The sequence below is a fragment of the Lissotriton helveticus genome, chromosome 7 (assembly GCF_964261635.1).
Source record: "Lissotriton helveticus chromosome 7, aLisHel1.1, whole genome shotgun sequence".
In the NCBI taxonomy this organism is placed as follows: Eukaryota; Metazoa; Chordata; class Amphibia; order Caudata; family Salamandridae; genus Lissotriton; species Lissotriton helveticus.
This window is the reverse complement of record NC_136068.1, coordinates 164,795,390-164,819,237: the sequence shown is the minus strand read 5'-3', so window position 1 is coordinate 164,819,237 and position 23,848 is coordinate 164,795,390. Positions and strand designations below refer to the sequence as shown.

Here is a 23,848-nt window from a genome sequence, read left to right as displayed (position 1 = left end):
AGCATCCACAGAACAAGAGCAACACTGAACACTGATGTGTTTCCTGTCCTTAAGAGTGTCCTGGTATTGAGGGAGCACGCTCTCCTGTACCAAGAAGAGATGGTCTCTGACAGTGAGGACAGTAATGACACTAATCGGCATGATGCCATTCTGCATACCACTCATTCCACATGCTGGATTGCATATGACTCCAATTCAGGTCTGGCTACAAAACAAATGGTCACAAGCAACCTGGAGTCAGGAGGACCTAGTGCTTGTCACAGAGAAAGCACAGAAGGTGCTATATTTCTGGAAGATACAAAACATCACAGTGAGCAGACCCTTCAAATGACCAACTGCCTTTGTGACCTTACAACCGACCCTTCCCCCACCCTTTTGGGAGGAGATATTGGGAATCTTAACATCAGGAGCCTATGGGATCTGGAGGAAGCATTGCAACACAGAAATTAAGCAGACCATGAAGCTACTATGTCACCTTAACAAGCAGGGAGGAACATGATCACTTGTGACTTCGAAGCTAGCCCATGACGTATAGAAATGTGACATCCAAAGGGACAGAACCCGAATAGCCATATGCCTATGAGGGTTCAAAACTCAAAAGCAGATAGGCTAAGCAGACAAATGGGTACCAAAAATGAGTGGTAGTTAAAACAAGATATAATGGTAAAGGTCTTTAGAGGGTGGGGCACAAAACAAATGGACCTTTTTGCAACTCATGAAAATGCAAAATCCCAAAGCAAAGCTTTGCTTCCAGGTACCCACAGAACCGGTTACAGGGGAATGCCTTACCTATAAACTGGTCAAGGAAAATGGCATACTGCCCCTTCCCCCCCCTCTCCCCCCCCCCCCCACACACACACACTTCCACTAATACTGTTAGTGTTAACCAAGTAGAAGCAGACACGCTAGCTACAAATATTGATAACGCCTCAATGGGCTGGATATGGCACAGGGCAGGTTAAATAAGTTACCATCCCAACCACACTTAACAAAACGATGCACAATGGACAGGTGTGCCACATGGAGATAACCACCCTCAGATCAGCTTAGCTTAACATAGTTCCTGAGGACGTACTATTTGGACACCTGGCATTTCCTTACATATCCTTAAAGATACTGATAATACGTGGGTCTAGATATTACAAATTACGCTGCCACTGTCACTTGAAGCATTTCCCTCTGATACAAAACACGTTTTAAGAAGTATTTACATACCTGTGTAATCACACAGGTATTTCAGGCTTCTTAAAACGTGTTCAATCAATCCAGCATTTGGAAAGTCTTAAGTATTATTGAAGTCCATTTCGTTTTTTAACCATTGTTTGTACAAACTTTATCAAGCAAAGACTCTGAAATTGTTTATGCCTTCATCAAGTTGTTTTCTTGAATGACCCTAATTGGGTTCAGTGGGGATAGATGGACTCCTAAATATTCTTGCTTTTGCAAAAACTGACATCTGTCCATTCTGAATCTGTGTGAGTGGAAATGTGTTGCAAAGTGGATATTGTTTGGTAGGCAGGACTTTAGGGTGACTGATGCTTGTCAAAATTGCTTGCATGTTGTAATGTCTGTTTTGTTGTATAGGTGATTGGTGAAATAAGGTTTTGGTGTGGTTTGAATCGTGGTAATAGCAATTGTAGCAGACCTGAAAAGTTTTGAATGTACTGATGTATTATATTAGCAGATGTATAGTACTGCAAGAAGTGAGGATACCAACAAGTGTAGCTCAAGTGAACCACACATGACCTCAGAAGACTAAGAGGCCCTTCTGTAATAGTTAAAAAAAAAAAAATGAAAAAAAAAACTGAGACTGCCGTAGTAAAATTTCTTTGTGACCCAGCGAAATGCAGTGAAAGCATTACCCTAGGAAAAACCACAGATTCTACCAGTAGATGGATCTGCGATTGCCACAAAAGAGTAATGCATGTAAACCACAGACTCCCATCAGAAGAAGCAGTGAAAGCATAGTCCAACTGAAAAACACCAGTAAATGGTATATGATGTAAAGTGTTTCAGGGAGTTTAGGAAGCTGGCTGTTTATATGGTATACCTAAAAGAGGAATACTATGCAAAGATTCCAGGTATCCCTTATAAGTGGACAGGGGCTTGCAGGGATGTGGAATTCCTGTAGCCCGACGCCCAGGACATATTGTTTGGGGTCAAGGGCAACAAGTTTTAATGTGTATTTTGTCCTTGGGACAAGTAGGCCCAACCCCATGCAGCACAAACCTTTTGGCTGCCAGTTTGCAGTATCACATTAAGGATTACGGAAGGGCACTGTCTGCAGTTACGTTAATATTGGTGTGCATATGTTAATGCTGTTCAACCTTGTGTTTATGGTTCATTAATTGAAAGCCTTTATTATTAAGTTGAGCGCTGTAAGTAAATGTAAGTTCTGACTGCACTACTGACAGTGGTTCCAGTATAAAAATGTGTTCACACGGTTTCAAAGTTTAGCAATATGATGCTATGCATTATGCCCCCAGAATGCTTTCTAATTAGATGCAAATATTTGCAGAAGCTTGAAAGCAAGATTAATGATTATTTGCTTTCAATATAAAATGTTCCTAAAAAAATGAAAGTAGGAGATTGTTTTTGCTAAACTACTGTAAAATTTCAGGTACTGTTTCTTTGCAGCATCATTTAGTAAAATGTGTTGATGCATGCTAGCATTTCCCAAAAATATTCATATTGTGAAATCAGTGTAAAAAGTTTTAATAATATTATGGGAAACATACAAATAAACAAGCAATGGCAAAGCCAGTAGTTCTGAAATGGGCGGTCAGATTTTTAGTTTTGGCAATGCGTGACTTGTTTTGGCATTAGTTACTGGCCCGGAACAAAACTAAGAGAAGAGATTAGAGAATTTTAATAAACACAAAGGGTCATGGTTAACGCCAGACCAAATTTGGGGCCCAATTATTAAAGAAAGTCTCAAAAGTGCAACCTTGTTATATGTCCTTGCATTAAGTGCAGCTATATGACTTTCGTGATATGAGCCCTGGCATAATCATAGAGGCTATACAAGAGCTCTTATATAATGAGATTGCTGCCATAATTTGTCGCCACACTGCATGGCACCAAAGAGACAAGTGGATTTTCTTACAGGACAAGTAGATTTATGAAGCAACCTGCCCCATGGACAAGTAGATATTTTAATAAATTCCACACCCCTGGCTTGTTCTAGCAATCCCAAGGTGCTCTCTCTTGGGGTTAGTGTGGTCGAGTGGCCTTAGGCTTATCAGAGAGGAGTGTTGGACATCTGCAATACACAGTACGCAGTAAATATATGGTACACACGACTCAATAAGGAGATCCACACCAATTTATAAAAATAATACTTATCTTTATATAACATTTGGCACCAAATCATCAAAATCAGGTAAGTACGTTTCAAGATAGAAATGTTTTCAGTTTTCAGTTTTAAAAAAAAAAGTGCAATATTCAGAGTCGACAATGTTATCCTATGAGGAAAAACAAATACTGCATATAAGTTCTTTACAGCGACTTACGAGACCAATCTCCAATCTCCTGGGCTTAAGGCGAGTTTGGGGCAAGGTCCAAGGAAGCACCAACTGGTCACCTCCGGCGGCACTGGGGCGGTCGGGTGCAGAGATGCGAAACTGTGTTTAGTGCCTCGTTAAAGTCATTGGGGTTGGTCCGGTCACATTGAGGGCTGGCCCAGGGACTTGCAGAGGGCTCAGTCACCCCTAACTTTAGCATCTTGCTCACTTCAGCCCTGATGCTTACCTTCACTTGGTCATACTGTCTCCAGTGTCCACATCATGGGCACACAAGTTAGCCAGACCAGGGGTGAGAGAAAAGAGCTCAGCATACCACTCCAGAACTTGCTTGCAGTCAGCTTACTGTTGGGCAGAGAGGTTGTCTGAAAAGACCACTCACTCACCCATCTTTAGGACTGTTGGAGAGGAGGTCAGAGAGAAGTTCACTTTCTTTTTCCTGATCCTCATCAGTGACCAGCATGGCTACATCAGCCCTATCATGGCAGTGTTTAGGCGGTTCACATGGGTGACCCTGTGAGTGTTCCTGCTAGTGCCTAGGTCAACCTGGCAAAAAACAACTCCCTGTTTCAAGGATAGGGTGAGGGCCACTTTATTTCTCCTAGAGTGCCCTGGGAGCCACAGACTCTGGTACCCACACCTTCTGCCCTAGTTGGAACCACACCAATGCAGCCTTTTGCTCTTGGTCTCAGGGTTTTTGGATGCTTTCTCCTTGTAAACCATCATCTATGAACATTTGCCCAGCACATAGTCCACTATGTCTTTTTTAGGCTCTTTGAGAGGTATCTCACAGCCTTCCTCCCCTAGACACCATGGCCCCCTTTACAGAATTGACCAAACAGAATTTAAAAGGGGATATCCATACTCCCTTCTGTGGCACTTCTTTGTAGGCGAAAAGCATGCATGGCAAAAGGACACCTAATCTCCTGAGTTTTTCAGGGAGTCCCATAATGCCTTTCATGGTTTTGTTGAATCTCTCAACTATTCTCTGGGTTATGGATGATCAGGGGTAGTGAACTTAAATCGCACCAAATTCATTCCACAAAGCCTTTAGGCATCCAGACTTGAAGTTACTACCTCTGTCTGACACCACCTCCTTACGGAAGCCCGCTCTTGTAAAGATACTCTAGAATGCCCTGGCAACTGCAGAAGCAGTGACTGTCTTAAGTGAATGGCTTCAGGGTACCTTGTGGCATGATCCACTACCACTAGTATAAATCTGTTACCTGATTCTGTTGCTGGGTCCAGGGGCCTACAATTTCAACCCCTACTCTTTCAAATGGAACCTCAACCACTTTGAGTGGGATTAAGAGGGCCTTTGGGTGGTTACCTGCCTTACCACTGGCTTGAGGTTACATAGGAGTTACAAAACTCCTTCACCTTATGGGACTTACCTGGCCAGTAGACGTGGGTGACTAACCTACTCCAAGTTTTGTACTGGCCAAGATGTCCAGCTAGGGGGATGCCTTGAGCTGAAGTAAGAACTCTCTGTACTGCTGAGGTATTACCACTCTCCTAGTGGCACCAGGTTTTGGGTCTCTGCCCTCGGTGTTAAGGAGTCCCTTCTCCCAATAGGTTCTGTGTGAGCCACTGACTGCTTGCTTTTCCTGATCAGCAGCTTGCTGTCTCAGGCTCTCGGGAGTTGGGCAGGTCCTCTGTCACTGGCACCGATCTTCCCTAGAGGGCCCCCTGCTGTGTAAGGCCCAAGTTCCTGGGGCTCAATTCCCTCTGGGACTGACAGGCCCCCTCCCTGAGAAGAGGGGACCTGAGCTTGTGTCTGATGTGAAGTTGTTTTCACAGACTTCTTGCCTTTTCTCTTGGAGGGTAGGGTCATTATTCCAGGCTCCAGCTCCTATTTTTCACCCTGGGATCTGCACTGTGCTCTTGTTTTTACACACACCGAATCGGGTATAGCCAGCATGGCTTTTCATATCAACCTAAGCCCAAGCTTAGGACTCCAAATAATTTCCTAGAAGACAATCTACAAGAATTGCAGAAGATACCACCACCTTCTTTTAGCCAGTAACCACTCCCCATTCTCAGCACACCATTGCCATGGGATGAACCTTAGTCTTGTTCTCAGCATTGCTGACTGTGAAGATCCCACCAGTCAAGCGTCACCCCTTCACATCAGCATCTCTTCCTTTCTTTTCACCCATTTGAATGCAGAGTCCAGAGCCGCGCTCCTGCTTTTGTCTGTCTTTTGATGACAGCCAAAATGTTATCCAGTGTGCAAGAGAACAATGTCCCCTCTAAGCTACAGACTAAAAAACAATGCAGTGGCTCCTCAAAACAGATATCGGTCTAGGACCCACGCAAGGTGTTATGGAGCATGTGCTTTCATGCACCTGAAGGAGTTACAAGACCGTGACCCCAGTGTGTTGACATCATTTCTTTTCTTTCTGCACCAGTCAGTGCAGATTCGGAGAAGAGCTACCTCCAGTGTTTCTTGACAGACCCTTTTCAACTCTTTGGCAATAATTTTTTTCAAGACTTTGTCTCCCGGTGTGAAGGATGTTCTCCAGAAAGGCATATTTTAGGCCATGGAGTGCCTGTCATCCAACAGATGTTGGTGACGGACCCGCATTTGATGACACCAAGACATGCAAGGATAGCCATGCAATCCATCCTAAGGCTCTGAGGGAGCTCTCCCTCAAGCTCCTTGTCCCCTGATGTCGATTGTCTCCACGTTGCTCCAGATCTCAGTCAAGAGGAAGGTGCAGAGATAGTTCGCAGATTCTTACCCGGCAAAAGTCATCCCACTCCAAATCGTTGGGAAAGTTGAGTAAATCCCACAAAAAGAAGTCATCAAAGAGATCTTCGACTTCACTGCGCAAGTCTTCAGATGAGCCGCGGTGTGGTCGGCACTTGAGGCCTAGCTCTGCATTGGAGCCTGCACCTGGGTCGCCTCTGCTCCTCCCTAAGTGAGGAAGCCAGACCGACCCCTGCCCTGCAAAAGGAATTCCTGCTTATCCTTATGTATACCATTCTCTAAAAGAGTCTGAGGCCCCCTGGTTTGAGGATCTGGCAGACAGGACCATTACTACTTTCAATGAAGCCCTTACCGACATCCTACTTGGAGACTGGTCCATGACCTGCACAGGGGCTCATGTGCATAGGACAATTGCCCCACTTCACGGGAACCCAGTTTCCTCACAATGCACCCCAGCCTGGTAGCGTGGTGGCTTAAGCCTCCAAAGTCCAACCCGGCGTATTCCCTACCACTTCACCAGACGGGGAATCCAAAAGGGTTGATACCCTTGGGAGGAAGATTTTGCCTTCCGCCAGACTATCACTGTGGTTGGGGAACACAGCGTGCCTCATGGGCTGATACTCTTATACCATCTGGGACTCTGTTGTGAAAGTACTGCTCAGGGTCTCTGAGGAGGCCTGAGCTATATTCTCGCTAGCAATTGCTGATGGGAGGGATACAATCTAATTCACCATCAAATGTGGAATGGACACAACAGACTCCCTGGGTAGAGCGATTTAATCACCGCGGGCCTTTAGATGTCACACCTGTTTTAGAGCCATTGGCTTTGCAGGGGATGTCTTGGCCTCACTCGTGGACATGCCCCTTGATGGCTTCCTTATGTTTGGAGAGAAGGCGGACTCTGTGCTGAAAGTAGCTTTCAACCGTGTCTTTACACACCCAGCCCCCATGGCCAACAAATCGCACAATCTGTTTGTGGCTGGGGACGTAGTTCCCACAGACCCCGAAGAACAGCCAGCCAGAATCGAGACAGTCCATCCCATTCCCCCTATCCAGCAGCTGCAGCCTCTACACCCCTGTAGCATGCCCTCCAACCACCATGCTGAATTTTGCAATTTAATAGATATATATTTTTATTAATTTGGGAGTCCAGTAGCTTCTTTTCAGTATTCTCAAGATCGGGTATCCTACAATAAAGGAGTGTTGCAATTAATTTGTGGAACATAATTAATTTTAAAATAATACAGGGCTTTTCAGATTTTTATGCATAGTGTTCTACGCAAGCGAGTCCCATGAGACGTCTGTGACGAATATATTGTTTCCAAACGCGACTCTCGCTCAGAGATGCTTTTTGATGCGAGTGGAGCTCCGACCTCCTGTGTGCCTTTCCGCTCATAACACTCCTGCCCAGAGTTCTCAAGAAGATCAGAATCGAACAAGCCCAAGCCATTCTTGTGGCTCCGGATTTGGCACAGTCTGGTTTCCCGAGCTGCTGAGCATGATCACGGGTCCTCCGATAAGGCTGCCTTATCAGGATGATCTTTTTCGCAGCATCACAGTAGGGTTCTGCACCTGTACCTGAAAACGCTTTTCCTTCATGCATGCATATTGAATGGCGATAGTGGACAGCTTTTGACCTTTCTCCTGAAGTCTGCAATGCTATCTTGGCATCCAGGCGTCCCTACACCAAGACGGTATATGCTTGACGTTGGAGCAAGTTTGTGGCATGGTGTACAGATAAACAGGTGGACCCTCTATCTGCAACCCTTTCCGAGTTACTTTTGTTTATTCTTACCCTGGCAGGGCACCGCTTTGGGCACATTGAAAAGATACCTACCGTCTCAGCATTTCTGTGGTTGACAAATCAGCCATCGTTTTTCAAATTTCCCTATGTAAATATGCTGAAACCTATGTTCCCACCAGCACCTTTAATTATGCAGCAGTGGGCCCACAACCTAGTTCTCACATTTTTGATGGGCGCTCCCTTCGAGCAACTACACAACAGTCCTCCCTGGCTTTAAAAACTGTCTTCCTAGAGGCGATAACATCTACCTGAAGGGTCGGTGAGCTATAGGCACTGTCAACAAATCCATCGTACCTCAACATATACCCAGACACATTGGTCCTTTGACTCGGAGCATCCTTTCTTCCGAAGTTGGTAACACACTTAAATGTAGGCCAGTCCATCACTCTGCATACCTTCTACACTTCTTCTCACCCATCTAAATAAGAGGAGAGACTTCATCGACTGGACCCTAAAAGAGTGTTTTCCTTCTACCTTAACGGTGCAGAAGAGTTCCTGGTGGAGGAATAACTGTTCGTGGGGTACGTAGGAGCGAAGAAAGGAAAGGCTGTGCAGAAATGTACCATTTTACAATGGGTAGTGCTCTACAACACAATCTGCTATGCATTGGGGGAAAAAAAAACCCTGAGGGTTTGCGGGAAGGGAAACATCCTTTACAACGCAACTAACACAATGCACTACCATTACAACAAAACTTTTACAACGCAGGATCCATTACAATGCATGCCATTACAACGCAGCTGCTGTTACAACGCATGCCATTACAACATAAGTATGGGTAAGTATTTTTTTTCATAACAGTATAAGTATGGGTAAGTATTTAATTTAATTTTAACCCCTACACCATCCAACACTTACCCTACTATTACGCCCCCCTGGAGTTAAAATCGTAATTTTAACCCCTACACTATCCAACACTTACACTATAAATTACTTACCCATACTTACGTTGTAATAGCATGCGTTGTAATAGCAGCTACGTTGTAATGGCATGCGTTGTAATGGCATGCGTTATAATGGATCCTGCGTTGTAAAAGTTTCGTTGTAATGGCATGCGTTGTAAAAGCATGCGTTGTAATGACATACATCCGTAAGGAATCTACGACCAGAAGGCTCATACATCCGTAAGGAATCTACGTCAAGAAGGCTCAATCGGAGTTTACGGTTTCCCCTTCAAGGACCCTGGTTTAACGCACTAGTGGGCATTGGTCTTCGTGGCTCCGTGCTTCTGGTGTGGAAATTCACAAAAAGAAACTGAATTCAGCGCCCTGGGGAAGAGCTTTTATAGGCACCGCACATGTCACTTCTGCCGCGGATGATGCCACATGGAGCCAAACGATGCCACCTACTGACAAGCAGGTGGTCTGCTCACCCCAAAAATGTCAAAATCCAGTCTGATTCCTGGGGAATATTCTATAGTAAGGAATCTGCGGGTGATAGTCTCTACCAGATAAGGCATTACCGAAGGTAAGTAACTTGTTCATCTGAACCCTTTGGGTGACTTCCACACTGGCTCCAAAAACAGTGTCAGTCCCTCCATAAACAGATAACCTGGTGCTGACTCTGATGTCGAACCCCGTACCGGCAACTACTCGACCCAGACAGAGTTCACTTTCTAAATCCGTTTCAGGGTCGCCATGCATCGTGAATCTGAATCTATGCTTCAACGACATCAGCAGCTACGTTGTAATGGCATGCGTTGCAATGGCATGTGTTGTAATGGATCCTGCGTTGTAAAAGTTTCGTTGTAATGGCATGTGTTGTAAAAGCATGCGTTGTAATGACATACATCCGTAAGGAATCTACGACAAGAAGGCTCAATCGGAGGTTACGGTTTCCCCTTTAAGGACCCTGGTTTAACGCACTAGTGGTCATTGGTCTTCGTGGCTTCGTGCTTCTGGTGTGGAAATTCACAAAAAGAAACTGAATTCAGCGCCCTGGGGTAGAGCTTATATAGGCACCGCACATGTCACTGCTGCCGCGGATGATGCCACATGAAGCCAAACAATGCCACCTACTTACAAGCAGGTGTTCTGCTCACCCCAAAAATGTCAAAATCCAGTCTGATTCCTGGGGAATATTCTATAGTAAGGAATCTGCGGGTAATAGTCTCTACCAGATAAGGCATTACCGAAGGGAAGTAACTTGTTCATCTGAACCCTTTGGGTGACTTCCACCCTGGCTCCAAAAACAGTGTCAGTCCCTCCTTAAACAGATAACCTGGTGCTGACTCTGATGTCGAACCCCGTACCGGCAACTACTCGACCCAGACAGAGTTCACTTTCTAAATCCGTTTCAGGGTCGCCATGCATCGTGAATCTGAATCTATGCTTCAACTACATCAGAGGCTCCTTTATCTAGATTTAGATGGTGAGGATGGGTATGATTTAAACAGTCATAATGATGATTAGCTCTCCGTGGACGTGCAGAGGAGAGCACTTCCTTTGCTGTGGTAATTCAACATGCAACTGAGGTACTGGACCTACAGCTGCTTTCTGCACAAGCCAAGACAAATGTCCATGCAGAAGTTTTGCAACCTGGGCCAACATCTGAGCTTCCAATCATTGAAACTCTTACTGACACATTTATGAGCAATTCGAAGCCCTGTTCTTGGACACCTGTGAATATACACAAAAGTCTGACAAACGGCTGGCAGTCAAGGTTTCCACCATTAAGGTAAACTCAAACGTATTACCTATGAACCCCTCCACCACCAAAACAAGGAGGCAGAGGATTGAGGCCTTTAGAAAACGGAAGTTCTCTTTGGGTAGCCAAGCATTGTGGACAGTCCATGCTGGGTGTTTACTGGGGAGATATATGCATGCCTTCTGGGACATTGCCAGTGATATCTTGCTAGCAGGCCCAAAGGACTTAAAACCTCCTTGGCTCAAACCATTCTAGATTTGGCCAAACTGTCTGGGGTAACTGGTTAGCACCAGTATAGTGCTCCATTGCTATGCGTGGATGCGACCCATGGGTTTCTTAGGAGACACCCAGGTCTGCCTAATGGCTATGTTTTCCGATGGCTCTCTGCTTTTCAACAAGAAGGCTGATTCTGCCTTAGAACACTATAATGAGACTTGGCCTATGGCACGGTGCCCTGGGTCTTTGAGGCCTACAGAAACAGTTTTCTCATCAGTAAAAGAAATTTATAGGCTAATCCAGGGGTTGGTGTACAAGCAGCACCAGTCGTTCTAGCCCCCTCGGCAATCACTACAGTGTTTTCCAGGACAGAGATGTGGATCTTGGTAGGTAATGAGCAGGTCACCAAGGGCAGCAATCCTCCCTGTCCCCCTCTTTTGCGGCAACAGCCTCCAAGCCGCTTTAGCTTACCATTTGTGGCACCCGCGAACCCTATGGGGGTCAGAATCCAGTACTTTCTCAGAGGATGGCAATCCAACACATCTGATAGATGTGTCCTCCAGATTGTTCAGCATGGCTATACCCTACTGTTTCTTTCTGCCATGCTCCTCATTAGAGGGTCTCTCAGAGAAGTGCCTGTCGATTCTAATGCATGCGGTGCATGTTTTACTCTCCAAAGGAGCCATCAAGATGGTTCTGGACTGTAAAGTAGGGGCACGCTGTAACACTCGCTATTTTCTTTTGTTTAAGAAGGATGAGGCTTCACCCTATCTTGTGTCGTCATCCTGCAAATGCCTCTGTACGAAAGGTAAAATTCGAAATGAGTTCAATTCAAAATGCTCACGCTGCCACAGGTCTGCTCTAGATCTGGGCAAATGGATGTTGGCCTTGGACCCATCCTGCAGTCCTACAGACGGTATATGCGGTTCGTGGTAGGCCTGGAACATTTTCAGTTTGCTGTGCTCGCCTTCATCTTCACCAGCGCCTCTCGGGTGTTTACAAAAGTGATGGTGGTAATTACTGTCCACCTTCTGAAGTTGAGGATACCAGCCTTTCCCTACCTCGAAGACTGACTGTTGAAGGTGGGATTGCCTCTGGACAATGCTGAACTTACTGACATTGTTTGTGTTCTCGATCAACTAGCAAAATTGTAACAGACTCCTTCGCAGAGGCTTCCCTTTATAGGAGCTGCCTTTAACACTGCAGGTCAGGGCCTTCCCACTGTTGCAATGGGACATTGGGGCTATAATCCCTTTGTTTTAACCTCAGTCCTTTATCTCAGTGAGAACCACTCTGAGGTTTCTTGACCTGTTACCCTCCTGCATCCTGCTTGGCTACTGCTCATGGTGGCATATGTGGGCTTTGCAGGGGAATTGACCATCCCAATGAACCCATAAACAATTGTACTGAATCCAGATGTCGTAAGAGATTGCAAGAGACCTTCAGTGGGGGCTGCTTGACCACTATTGGACCTGTGGCCGACCCCTCTCCGTTACCCAACCAAACCTGATGATGGTAACGGATGCAACACTTTGAGGAGATCTGGGGCAGGAGAAGGTCAGAGGACTCTGGTCTCCAGCAGAAACCTAGCACCATAGCGGTCTGTTGGAGTTGTGGACCATTTATCTGGTGCTGAAGGCCTTCCTGCCAATCATAAAGGGGCGGTTGGTGCAAGTTCTCACGGACAAAGCCACTGCTATGTGGTACTTCAACAAGCATAGATGAGAGAGCCCTTTGACCCCAGGATTGATAAGTTCAGCCGGTGGTGCATCACGAGTGGCATCTGCACCCCTTGTGCATCTTGCGATTGCTGAAACATCCTGACTGAATCTTTTAGTTACCGTCGAGTTGGAGTTCTTGTGAAAACTCTTCTCTGATATGCATTTCTGCTGGAGTGGAACACGGTACTCCTACACACCATCCTTCTTGTGCTAAAGAAGATAGGGAATGACTGGGCCAGAGTTGTCCTTGTGGCTCCAGATTGGACCAGGATAGTCCGCTACCAGGAACTTCTGTGCATGAACGTCGGTCCCCTGATTTAGACTACCTCTTCAGCAAGATCTTCTATTGCAGCAGCTGGGACGGTTCTGCTTTCAATCTACCACCTGGTTGCTGTTTTTGCTGCTAGACGTCCATACACGAAGTCTATTTAATCTGGTTGCTGTAACAAATTTGTGACCTGGTGTAAGTGACACGACTCAGTGTATGGTGCTCAGAAGCACTGCTTTTGAGTTTTCCGGATTTTGTCTGGCATCTAGGGAATTTCAGGATGTAAGTAGTTTGCGATTAGATAGATTTACCACTAGAAAGCGTGTTACTAAAGGGAAGTAATTTGTTCTGTGGGACTGGGAAGATATCCCAAACGATTTATGAAAGATAGCCTGTAATAAATACAAGACCGTATCTATGAGCTCTAATTTAAGGCTGATACAATTTAGTTACTTTAACCTGCTTGCAGCACCCCACTCCAGTGACAACGAATAGAATAGATGTGACAAAGTGTAATGATAATTTAGGAGCTCCATCCAGACATGTTTCACTTTTATTAGCTGGTTTCAATGTATTCTTGTAATTCAGGTGACACTCCCTGCTGAATTTCAGAGCTGTTACTGGGTAACTGCTTTAGTGTGGCCTAAGACGGGAGAAACCCTAAACCAATTTAACCAACCCGCACGTCTGAAGTTGATAGCCTCCCGACCCCCTTTCCCTATGTCCTGGCTGGTATGGCCACCTATTCATATTTATTATTGTGTATCATAAGTTCACCAATTGAAGCTACCTATGTCCCTATACAATCTCAAATGCCCATCTACAGCCTGTCTTCTTAATCTCTGAATTCGCTTATTATTTGTCTGTTTTTTTTATTTCTAGAAAAAAGGTTCATTCTGCAGTCACTTTTCATTGAAAACCTAGAAGGATTGGTCACTTTCCTTTATCTATGCAGTCAGTCATCTAACCCATCGTCGGCTCACTCTCAAACTCCCCCTCCCTCACAACCCCTCCACAAATTTGCTTATCAATAAAGAAACACTTTCTCTTAGAAAATAGCCAGACCTTTGTCGATATTTCTTTCTTGAATACTGATTTATATTGGTTATGCTTGCAGACAAATTGGTATTTTTGGAAAATAGCTTGCCCAGTAAACAGTTGCTACTGTAGGAGGTTACCTAAAAGACACAAGCCTTGATTTCTCCTTTACTCACGCAGTGTTCTGTATCGTCCTGGTTGGCTAGATGTGGATGACAAATATACCACCTACTGATATCCACAACACACTAACATGTTATGTCTCCAAAGGGCCCAAAATGCAGCTGCTCGTATTTTGTTTGCTCTGCCCAAACACTGTCATGTGTCTCACATTCTGCGGCGTTTACACTGGCTTCCGGTGACACAACGCATTCAATTTAAAGCCCCCTGTCTACTTCATAAAATCCTCCATTGTTCTGGCCCCCCAATCTTGCAGGGTCTGTGTTCCTCCTATGTTCCCATACGTGCTCTCCGTTCAGCGGATCTCCACCTCGCCTGTACCATCAAAATCAGAAGGAGCAGAGCTGGTGGCCGTTCCTTCAGGTATTTGGCTCCGAAACTGTGGAATTCAATCCCCCTGGAGATGCGTGCCACTAACAACTACCTGTCATTTAGAAAGCAAATTAAAACATGGCTGTTTCCGCTTACTTAAGGTTCCTAAGTATTGCTACACGCTCTCTCCTGGGGCCAAGTTGTTTTGTTTCAAACTGTCTGCAAGCGCTGGGACGCCCTGTTGCTGGGGTAGCCATGCGCTATATAAGCGTTTTTAACATAACATATTTACTCATCACATTTGTTTTTATAATAAAATATTTTGTATTCAGTATTTTCACTTTTGACGAAAGCAAAAGAGGCCACCTTTGTAAAAAGTAATACATTGTTTTTTTTTCTTTCAGTGGCTATGAATCTGTAAAATCCCAATGTAAAGAAAGTGTGGATTACCTTTAGCAACATGATCTTGGCGGTTCCTGCAATGTGAGCATCCTGTTGTATGTATTCTTTTCTTTTTTGAATAAAGAAGACAAGTCTGATGTGTTAGACAGTGAAAATAAAGGCTGGGCACTTTGCAATACAAATATATTGATCAAAGAACACCGATTTGCTGGTGATGTTTCAAAGCTTACAGTTGGCTACATTTTTCGTGCAAACATTTTTCATATCGAACTAAAGTGGGTGAACAAAAGCTTAGGAGACAACCACCAGAAGTAAACGCAAGACTCATGGGAGGCAGTCATAGGGAAAAAGTGAACAAAAAAAGTAACAAGAGTATCAATATTTGGTAACAAAGGAGTGATGGTGAGGAAGGAGCAGTTCGTCCTTATTTAAAAATAAATGTGTGGAAATAAATAATTTGGGAAATCAATGTAAAATTGCAGCTTCAGTCATTGCAATTCGAGCAACAGTAAATAATGCCGAAATAGAATTAGAAATGGCAGTAACTTTAGTGTAGTCGCTCGATTGGTCAGGCTTTCTACATACTACTATTTTGTTTCTTTGCTGCCAAACTTTATAAAATATACTTTGCACCCATATGTTATTGCTTTCTCCTTTAAAAATCCTTGTGCTAGTGTAGGTGTGTCTTGTATTCTAGGTCTTGTAGAGGCTCTATTCACTAGGGACACAGTTGAAATAAACTGTTTGTACATGCAGTGTTGGATGTGTGATGGTTAAAAAGGTTTGCATTAGCTCTTGGACCCAAACTCGGCGAACATTCTGGAGGGGAGTTCTGATAGCTAGTAGCAGCACAGACGTTAAATATGTTAAGTTAATCCTCCAAAATGTGAGTTTTAGGTAGTTATTTGTTCATAACTTGTATGTCAACGACCTTGGCTTGACAGTTGAGTAAATTTGAAATATTCTGTAATCTATGGACCTGAATAAAGCTGCTGTGCTCCAAAGTATGAAAGGCATACCGGTTACCTTATTTATGGAAAAAAAGAATTTATATAATTTGAAACCAATATCCCACTGGTTCTGTGCACCTGTCACTTTCTCCAGGTCCTACCTGGGTTTGTGCTAATGCTGTGCAATGGTGTTTTGCAAATCTTTTAGTTGTGCTACAGTTTTTTTCACATTCGAAATTTGTTTGGAATCTAGTACAGGTAATTGTGAGGCTTGAATTAAACCAAGTAGCAGTACACGTCTTTACTGTGCCAAGTGCAACGGCTATGAACGCCCGACTGGTTTACTTGAATATGTGAAGTGGGAGGTACACTGGCAGCCTAAATGTCTCCAGGAGGGACCATTCATTTCACAATCGCCTCACTTTCTAATCGGTGCTCTCTGCCCAATGTCAGTTGGCAGAATATGATGGGTAGCACACCTTCAAGGAAGTCTTGCTCTGGTGGTGATCTGCAGATGTTGCTGACCATCCCACGTGCAATGGAAATTGTCACAGGCAATTAATTAACACCTCTGTGAGAGGCTCTGTGGGCCCCTATTTTCTGACAGTTTAGGGATTGGTGGTGTGGACAGTAGGTGAGCCTAATGTGCTTCCCATGTTGGACATATTCTTTTCTGTTGGCAGTCCTGGGCACAGCCACCCCTGGAACAATTCCACTAAACCAGCACGCTGAAAAGATCTTGTGTTGCTCAACAAGAAGACCACATTCAGAAAAGGACCCCCAACTCTTTAAAGAGTTGGAGAATTGTGTTCGGTTTGTTCAGTTCTGGAAAAGCTGTCATCATTTTAGTATGAAGCACAAGAGCAAAATGCAGAATGTTCAGAAGGTTTGCCAATCATGATAGGAAACTTCGGAGTAGAATAAAGTTATGTTATCGCTGATTTGCACAGTGCAACTTCCACAAAAAGTTACACACTTATCTAACTTGCGAAATCAGGTACACAAATTCAACATGCACCGACTACTTCTAGCAAACAGTCCAGCAGCATGGTTATTCTTATTCCGATACAGTTTGCCTCTGTAGCCCAGGAGGTAGTGCTCAGAGCTCCCAAACGTAAAGATCATACGTTTCAATCCCAGCTCTGGGCTTCAAACCAAGACCAATATAAAAACAATACAAGATGCCAAGAAACATAAAGTATGTTATAGGAATGCTTTACTTAAATTATCGAACTGAATTACTTGGTGCCAGAGCAGATCAGGCCAGTAGCAACGCAACTGGCCCCATAGCGCTGAACTTCAATAGAGCAGCATTGGACTATTCTTTCGAAGTGCTGTTTATTTTGGAGGAACAAAATGCAAAACCTGTACCTGGACTGATCTGTGTACCGTACCACCGACGGGATGATAACCAGAAAGCTGTTGCCTTTAACATTTCTTTAATGTTTGGGGATAGCCTTAAATCACTCATCATCATGTTAGATGTACTATGATTAATTAAAAAGTTAATTGTTAGATTACCCAACTTGACATTCGTATTTATTCTTAAGAGCAACTCTAAAAGGAATGATATGATAAATGTTTTATATGCTACCAATTGAGTTAGCCACTGCTGCATCTCCAGATAGGCCTTGTACTCTTCATCCTCAAAGCAGGCATGTTAATAAGGTATGTCTTCCTTGAGAGTAACTCTGATAGGACTGCTATTATGAATGTGGGGTTAATACCCTAGAGCACTGCTAACATGGGCAGAATTACTCTGCTGAGGGTGAGATGATGGCATGCTATCAACATCACGAGTTTGGTTGACAAGAATTGAGACCGGTGTCACAGCCCAACAGGGCCTGTCATGGCTGAATGCCAATGAGGTGGACTTAGTGGGTCTCAGGATTTGCGCCTCTTCCTATTCCTCCTTCGCACTTTTTAAGGAGGTGACATTGACAACTTTAAAGTATCATTCAACACTTGTTTATGTAAATTGGTTTTACAACTAACAAACTTGCATATCCTCCTCAAAACCGTCCCCGCACAAAGCAGGAATAAGTCTCATTCTATGGAAAAATATTCATTGGAAAGAATATAGCATGTTTAGATGCCATTCAACAGGAATTCACAGCAGGAAGAATTCTCTGCTCTTCTGTGCAGCCCAGAATAATTGGAGGGTTTTTGAACAAACTCATCTAGCGTACCACTGTTACCATAAGCTGAAGGGAGGCAATCTTCATTCTTATTTTGCCCAGAAAGAAAGATGGGCTGATCTCAAGTGTGCAAAGGAGTTTCAGTAACAACACAACTTTTGCTCTTTGAACGGCATTCAGTTATGTTATGACAAACCTGAACCGGTGGTTAGGCCCTAATAGGCGCAACCCTGTGTCTGCCTAAAGTAATGTACAAATATAACCTCACCAAATGGTGCTCAAGGGAGGAAAAGGGGCCACCAGCATTTTAACTGGAAACGCAACGTTTCCAACGATAAACATAGGATCCCCTGAACATCCCCAACTGTGTAAAGTTCAATAGTGGGGTCGAAAGCATTCCATGGTTCTTTATTGCCATCTTCAAACCAGATCCCTTCTACCTACATAAACTTTACAACAAGATTAAAATGGACTTGTGATCCCATTTAGTTCAATGTCCCTTAATCATGCAAAGAAGCGTGCTTCCCCACGCCTTTCTGTGGTTTGGTTTCTACTTGCTCTAGCTGTAGTCTCTTCTCATCCAACATTTCCTGTGATTGGAGTAATGATTACTTAGTTCCAGTCATAGCTACTAACCGCTTGAAATCCACAAAGCATTCCCAGTCCTTTTAGATTAATTTGATAAGATTATTCTGTTTTTCAGGTTATAGTTACAATGTTTGTGCCAAGTTAGGACAGTTGGGTAAAATGTCTAGTGCCCATAAGCTGTCAGACATAATGCATGTGATTCAAATCTTCGGGTGCCCTCAATCCCAGTGCACAGCAGCGTCACTTGCTTTCACATGTGACTGAGTGTCAGTGGCTTACTTTAGCAGCACCCTGATGTGCATTCCATGTACTAGCATCAGATGAGAAAAGCTAATCAATTGAGGGGTAGATTCACATGCTTTTTTCTGTGGAACATCTATGTTGGAGAAATTTGCGGACTTGCTGCAAACCCTGTATTAGAACGGAGAGTTTGAAGATACCATTTCATCCTGCTCGTAGGCACACATCTTGGCTTGTGCAGCTTGTACAACAGCACATGAACACATGGTGTGGTAAAAGAGGGTCCCAGTTACAGGTCTATTAGACTTTATACAGTGACCCTCACCCATTGGGTGCAGTCTTACTTTAACCCTAAAATCTGTGAATTGTTGTCCGCAACCAGTCATGCACATGAGCATATCATTGGGAGAGTGAATGTGTTAATAATTCAAAGAAATGTTCAAAGACTCATTGAGGGTTCACTTTCTCTAAGCAGTCATCCAAGGGACTTCTGTTGAACAAAGCAGTTGCTTCTTGGCTGGTAGTGGGATGAGTGACCTCTGTACCTGTCCATCAAATGGAGGACCAAAGTGTAAAGGAACTCACTTTTATTGCTTCAAGATTACCAACCACTCTTGGGTGCACACGATCTTCAGAATGGCTATCAACTGCATCTTCACCAGCCATTTACCAGTAAGGCCACTTTGCTTCAGTCAGTGATCAAGGATTATCAGGAGAAAGTGGAAGCCTTCCTCTTGGGGGACCATAGAGCTTTGTCCTCCAAGAGGAAGCAGTGATACTTTATAGTGAAAAACGATTGGGATGTGCTCCTAGTTGTGATTTATAGGATCTTAATTAAACGCACTGTATTTTAACAGTTAGAGGTCTAACCTGACTCAGGTACCGGCTGCAGTTCAGAACTGCTTTTTAGGTCAAAGCCTACCAGACAGTGCAGCTGTCTGGTTTGCTCACGAAATCTTGGACACTCTAAAAGCTCTCCTGAGAATGCATTCCACCCATTGCTTACCATTGGCTTTGTATTTTTTAACTCACATTTGCTTGCCTTGCATTTACTGTCTTTATTTGTTTTAGGCTGTCCACCTCAAGTTCGTCCCATGCATTGCCCAAACTCTATATACTGTATTCTTCCACTAGTGTTTGATTTCTATAAACAGGCCTTTAAATCTTGTTCTTACCTTGTCACATTTGCTGTGCATTCAGAGAAGTAGGTCAAATGTCTTCCAAGGAGCTCGGTGTTTACTTTTCTTTCTCTGACTTCAAAGTGAGAAGATTTATATGATCATTCGGACTAATGGGGTGTACTTGAAGAAGGCTGTACAATGTTTTTTTTTCTTTTTCTATGCAAAATGTAAATGTCTTTTTAATATAGTATGGAGATATTTCCGAATATATCAGATTAGACTAGCACAAATGAGCAAATTTCTTTGGTAATTCTGAAGTGTGATGGAAAACAAATATTTTTTAATATGATCAAAACAAATCAGTACACTAGGTGATATATTTCTACACATTATGTGCACTGTATACTTTTATCCGTAAAACTGCATGTATGTGCAAATGTAATGGTAATTTCAATTGATGCTCTATTTTCTGTAATGGCATTACTCTACCACATCATGCATACTTCACTATACTCCACTCTGCTTTTTGTCGATGCACTCTAACCCACACTACTCTTACTATGCACCACTGCACTCTACACCACACCACTCTATACCATTCTTCAACACTGTAGTCTATACCTCGCTCTATGCCAATTCACACTACGCCAGTGCACTCTATGCCAGTTCACTCTGTGCCTCTCTAATCTATTCAGCGCCTTAGGCCACTGAACTCTACCGTGCACCACTCCACTCTGAAACAGTCTATTCTATACCACTGCACTTTACATCACTTTTCTCAAAACCAATGCACTCTAATCTACACTGCAACACTCCACACCACTATACTCTACCCGGCAACCCTTTATCCCAGGACGCTATACGCCATGTACTCAACATTTTATTTTGCACCACTGCACGCCCTTCTATTTTACTCTGTATCATTTTGCTCTATACCTCTCACCACTTTTCTCTATGCCACTCTACCACTGCACTCCACGCTAATGCAATCTGTGCCACTCTGCAACACTGACCTCTCCGCCACTCAACTCTGCACCCCTCCACTCTGCCATTGCACTAATCTTTGCACTACTCTACTGTACGCCAATGCACTATTTGCCACTTTACTACATGCCACTGCACTGTATGCCACTCTACTCTGCATCACTCCTCGCCAATGCATTCTAAGCCACCATAATCTACACTGCACCACCGCTCGCTAAGACACTGCACACAACGGAACTCTATTCCACTCTGCGCCATTTGACACTATGCGACTCCACGCTTTAAACTTAATTCTCTCCAATACAGGCCGCCAATCGAGAGACTTCAGTGCTGGCCTGGACTATTAACCTTCTGGCAAGGACGGAAAGAAGAGGGAGGATTTTGCGAAGCTTCATAAGAATGCCATAAAAAGTGGCCGATAGTTTCACCGCCTGATGTTCAAAGTTCAGGGAGTGATCCAGCCACATGCCCAGACATTTGATCTGATTTTTTTGGTGCAGGTGCAGGAGCAGGGCCGAGACAGTTTGGCCACAATAACCCTGGTTTGAAGATGAGAGAGTTGCCTAGAAGCATACGCTGTCTTTGCTCTGTTCTGTCTCAGGTAGGAGAGCTCCATCCACTTAGCCACCTTCCTCAGACTGGGGCCCAGGCCAGAGGATGAATTTTCCGGATGGTTTAAGGCCACAACAAGTTGTGTGTTATCAGCGTATGGGAGTATTTTTATACCAAATGGACGGACTATCTCAGCCAGCTGGCTCATATATACATTATATAATGTAGGGCTCAGGGAAGAACCCTGAGGAACACCGCAGCTGAGAGACATGCGCTGAGAGATAGTATTTCCTTAGAAGACCTGAAAAGACCTGTCTTCCAGGAAGGATTGCAGCTAGGACTGAGATGGTTTCTAAGGATTTACGGTCCATTAGGGGAATTTCCTCCAACAGAGCTTTAGTGCAAGGAGGAGTGATATCCATAAGCGACGGGTTGTTTTGGCAAGCAGAGAGAGGGAAGGTGATATATCTATATCTTGGATTTTCTTGTGAAAGAATTCTGCCAATTCGTTGCAGCGGGTGAGAGCGCCATCAATGGGGGTTTTTGGGGAGAGTCTTTGCGATGCAGAAGATTTCCCATGGGGAGTCGGACAAAAGGCTGATTTGTCCATAAAATGGACTAAAGAGTTCAAGAGTTGTAACCCACTAGCTGTCCTCGCCATGAGGACAGCATCATCTGCATATTAGAGAACTGGCAGGCTACGCTTACCCAGCTGTGGGCAGTCTGCTTTTGCCTCCAAGAGGACCTTCTCCTCTGTGGAGGTCCATCAGAAACAAAACAATGACCCTAGTCCATGCCAATAGAGGACATCATCTGTCAAAGCTTCGATCTGTTTACACGATTGAAAGCTTGGTGGATAGAGCCGGTGCGACCCACAGTGTACTTGTTTAAAACCTTATACCAGTGTAAACATTGTTCCACTGTGGAACTCCCTGGGCGAAATCCATATTGTACCTCAGCTAGGGTGTTATTTTCATCTGCCCAGGTTACAAGTCTGTCTAAAACCATACTACCCACCACCTTTGTTGAAAAGTTAGCCCATATCGCACCCGATGCCCAGGCTGCTGGTGCAGGGCGACTCTTCGTTTCCATCTTGAATAATTACCAAATAAAGAGACGGGCACTGGAAGCAGGAAGACAAAAAAAGGTTTATTTCTCATGAGGAGAGCATGTCATTTGGGACACTCGCATAGTGTCTTCGGGAGGTGCTCTAACAAGTTTCTCTGAGGCTTCGTCTTTTATACACAGGTTTATGACACACACACATCCTTCATTACAATCAAGACATTGTAAAGTACGAAGATATTCCAACACGTGGCTACAGTAGGGGCCCTTATCCTCCATACAATAGGAGGGGGCTGTCATGCAGCTGAGTGTGCTGTTGATTCCGTTGGAATGTGTGCTCCTGATCGAATCTCAGGGGGTGGGGTGGTCATGATCAATAGTGGCCACTTTCAAGAGAGGCGAGTGCATACAGTAGTGGGCAATAAACTGTATCCTCGGGCTAAGGGATGACCAGCGGTCCGTGCAAACAATTAGGTTCAGAGGAAGAGGTCATCAAAGGAGGGGTATTCATGGAGGGACAGGAGGGGTTTGGTCAGGCGCGGGGTGCGATTTCTCAGAGACAGAGTCATGCGGGAGGGGAGGGCTCATGACTTGTGCGTGTGAGAGCGGGGGCAGTCAGGGTACATGGGGGAAGCTTGCAGGGTCAGGGAAGGGGCGCTGGTGATCGATCGCAAACTGGGAGACCATGATACCTAAAATGGCTGTCGTGTACGTGTGTGCATGGGTCTATGCTAGCGGGATAACAGTCAATGTTTAGCGATATCCGTTCTGCTTACAACAAGGGGTACAGTGAACACAAATGAACGCCGCTTATGTGTATATACAATGCCAATTTCAACAGTCGCCGCTTTTAAACATAGCTAGTACATTTGTGTTTACCCCAACTGATGGAGTGTACATATAGTCATGTGTGGCCAATGAAATAACGTTCGTCGAATGCTAGCAAATTGCGGGTAGCCATATGCAGTCGATACAATTGGCGGAATACGGTACATATGAATTTACATTCGCTGCGTTATTCATAGATCGGCATAACACGTAGTCGAGGGCAATCAGGAAAAACGTCCCGACATATTGTAGACTCAGGTTCTGACTTTCTTTTCAATGACATCAACATATAGTAAAAAGTGCTATATGAGACTTTTGGACTTAAGTGACCAAAAACATTTTTGAAAGCAACAAGAATTGAGGGAGAAAGTTCAGGAAGGGGGTCTTAGTGAAAATGTCTTTTTCAACGACGAGCCACCTCTGGTAGACTCTGTTAGTCCATTTTTCTTTTCGTTGGCGCTTTTGAGCACCGGCGGTGGAGCTATAAGTCCAGCTCGGAATCATCCTTACGCGTTGCAGGGTGCGATCAGTCCTCTGCTGTTAGATCACAGTCCTGTTTCC

At 44.3% G+C, this 23,848-nt stretch overlaps 1 protein-coding gene across 4 annotated transcripts in view; it reads left to right on the top strand.

Annotated features, from left to right (window-relative positions):
* The window catches only part of STAU1 (staufen double-stranded RNA binding protein 1), a 383,483-nt gene that overhangs the window by 314,739 nt on the left and 44,896 nt on the right, over positions 1–23,848 (top strand). For 2 of the 4 annotated variants that reach the window (XM_078651853.1, XM_078651855.1), the window contains one exon: positions 14,824–14,916. In XM_078651853.1, coding sequence (XP_078507979.1) covers positions 14,824–14,875 — 52 coding nt within the window. In that variant the 3' untranslated portion in view covers positions 14,876–14,916. The remainder of the gene's footprint in view (positions 1–14,823; positions 14,917–23,848) is intronic. The other 2 variants (XM_078651856.1, XM_078651854.1) reach the window with 1 other exon arrangement.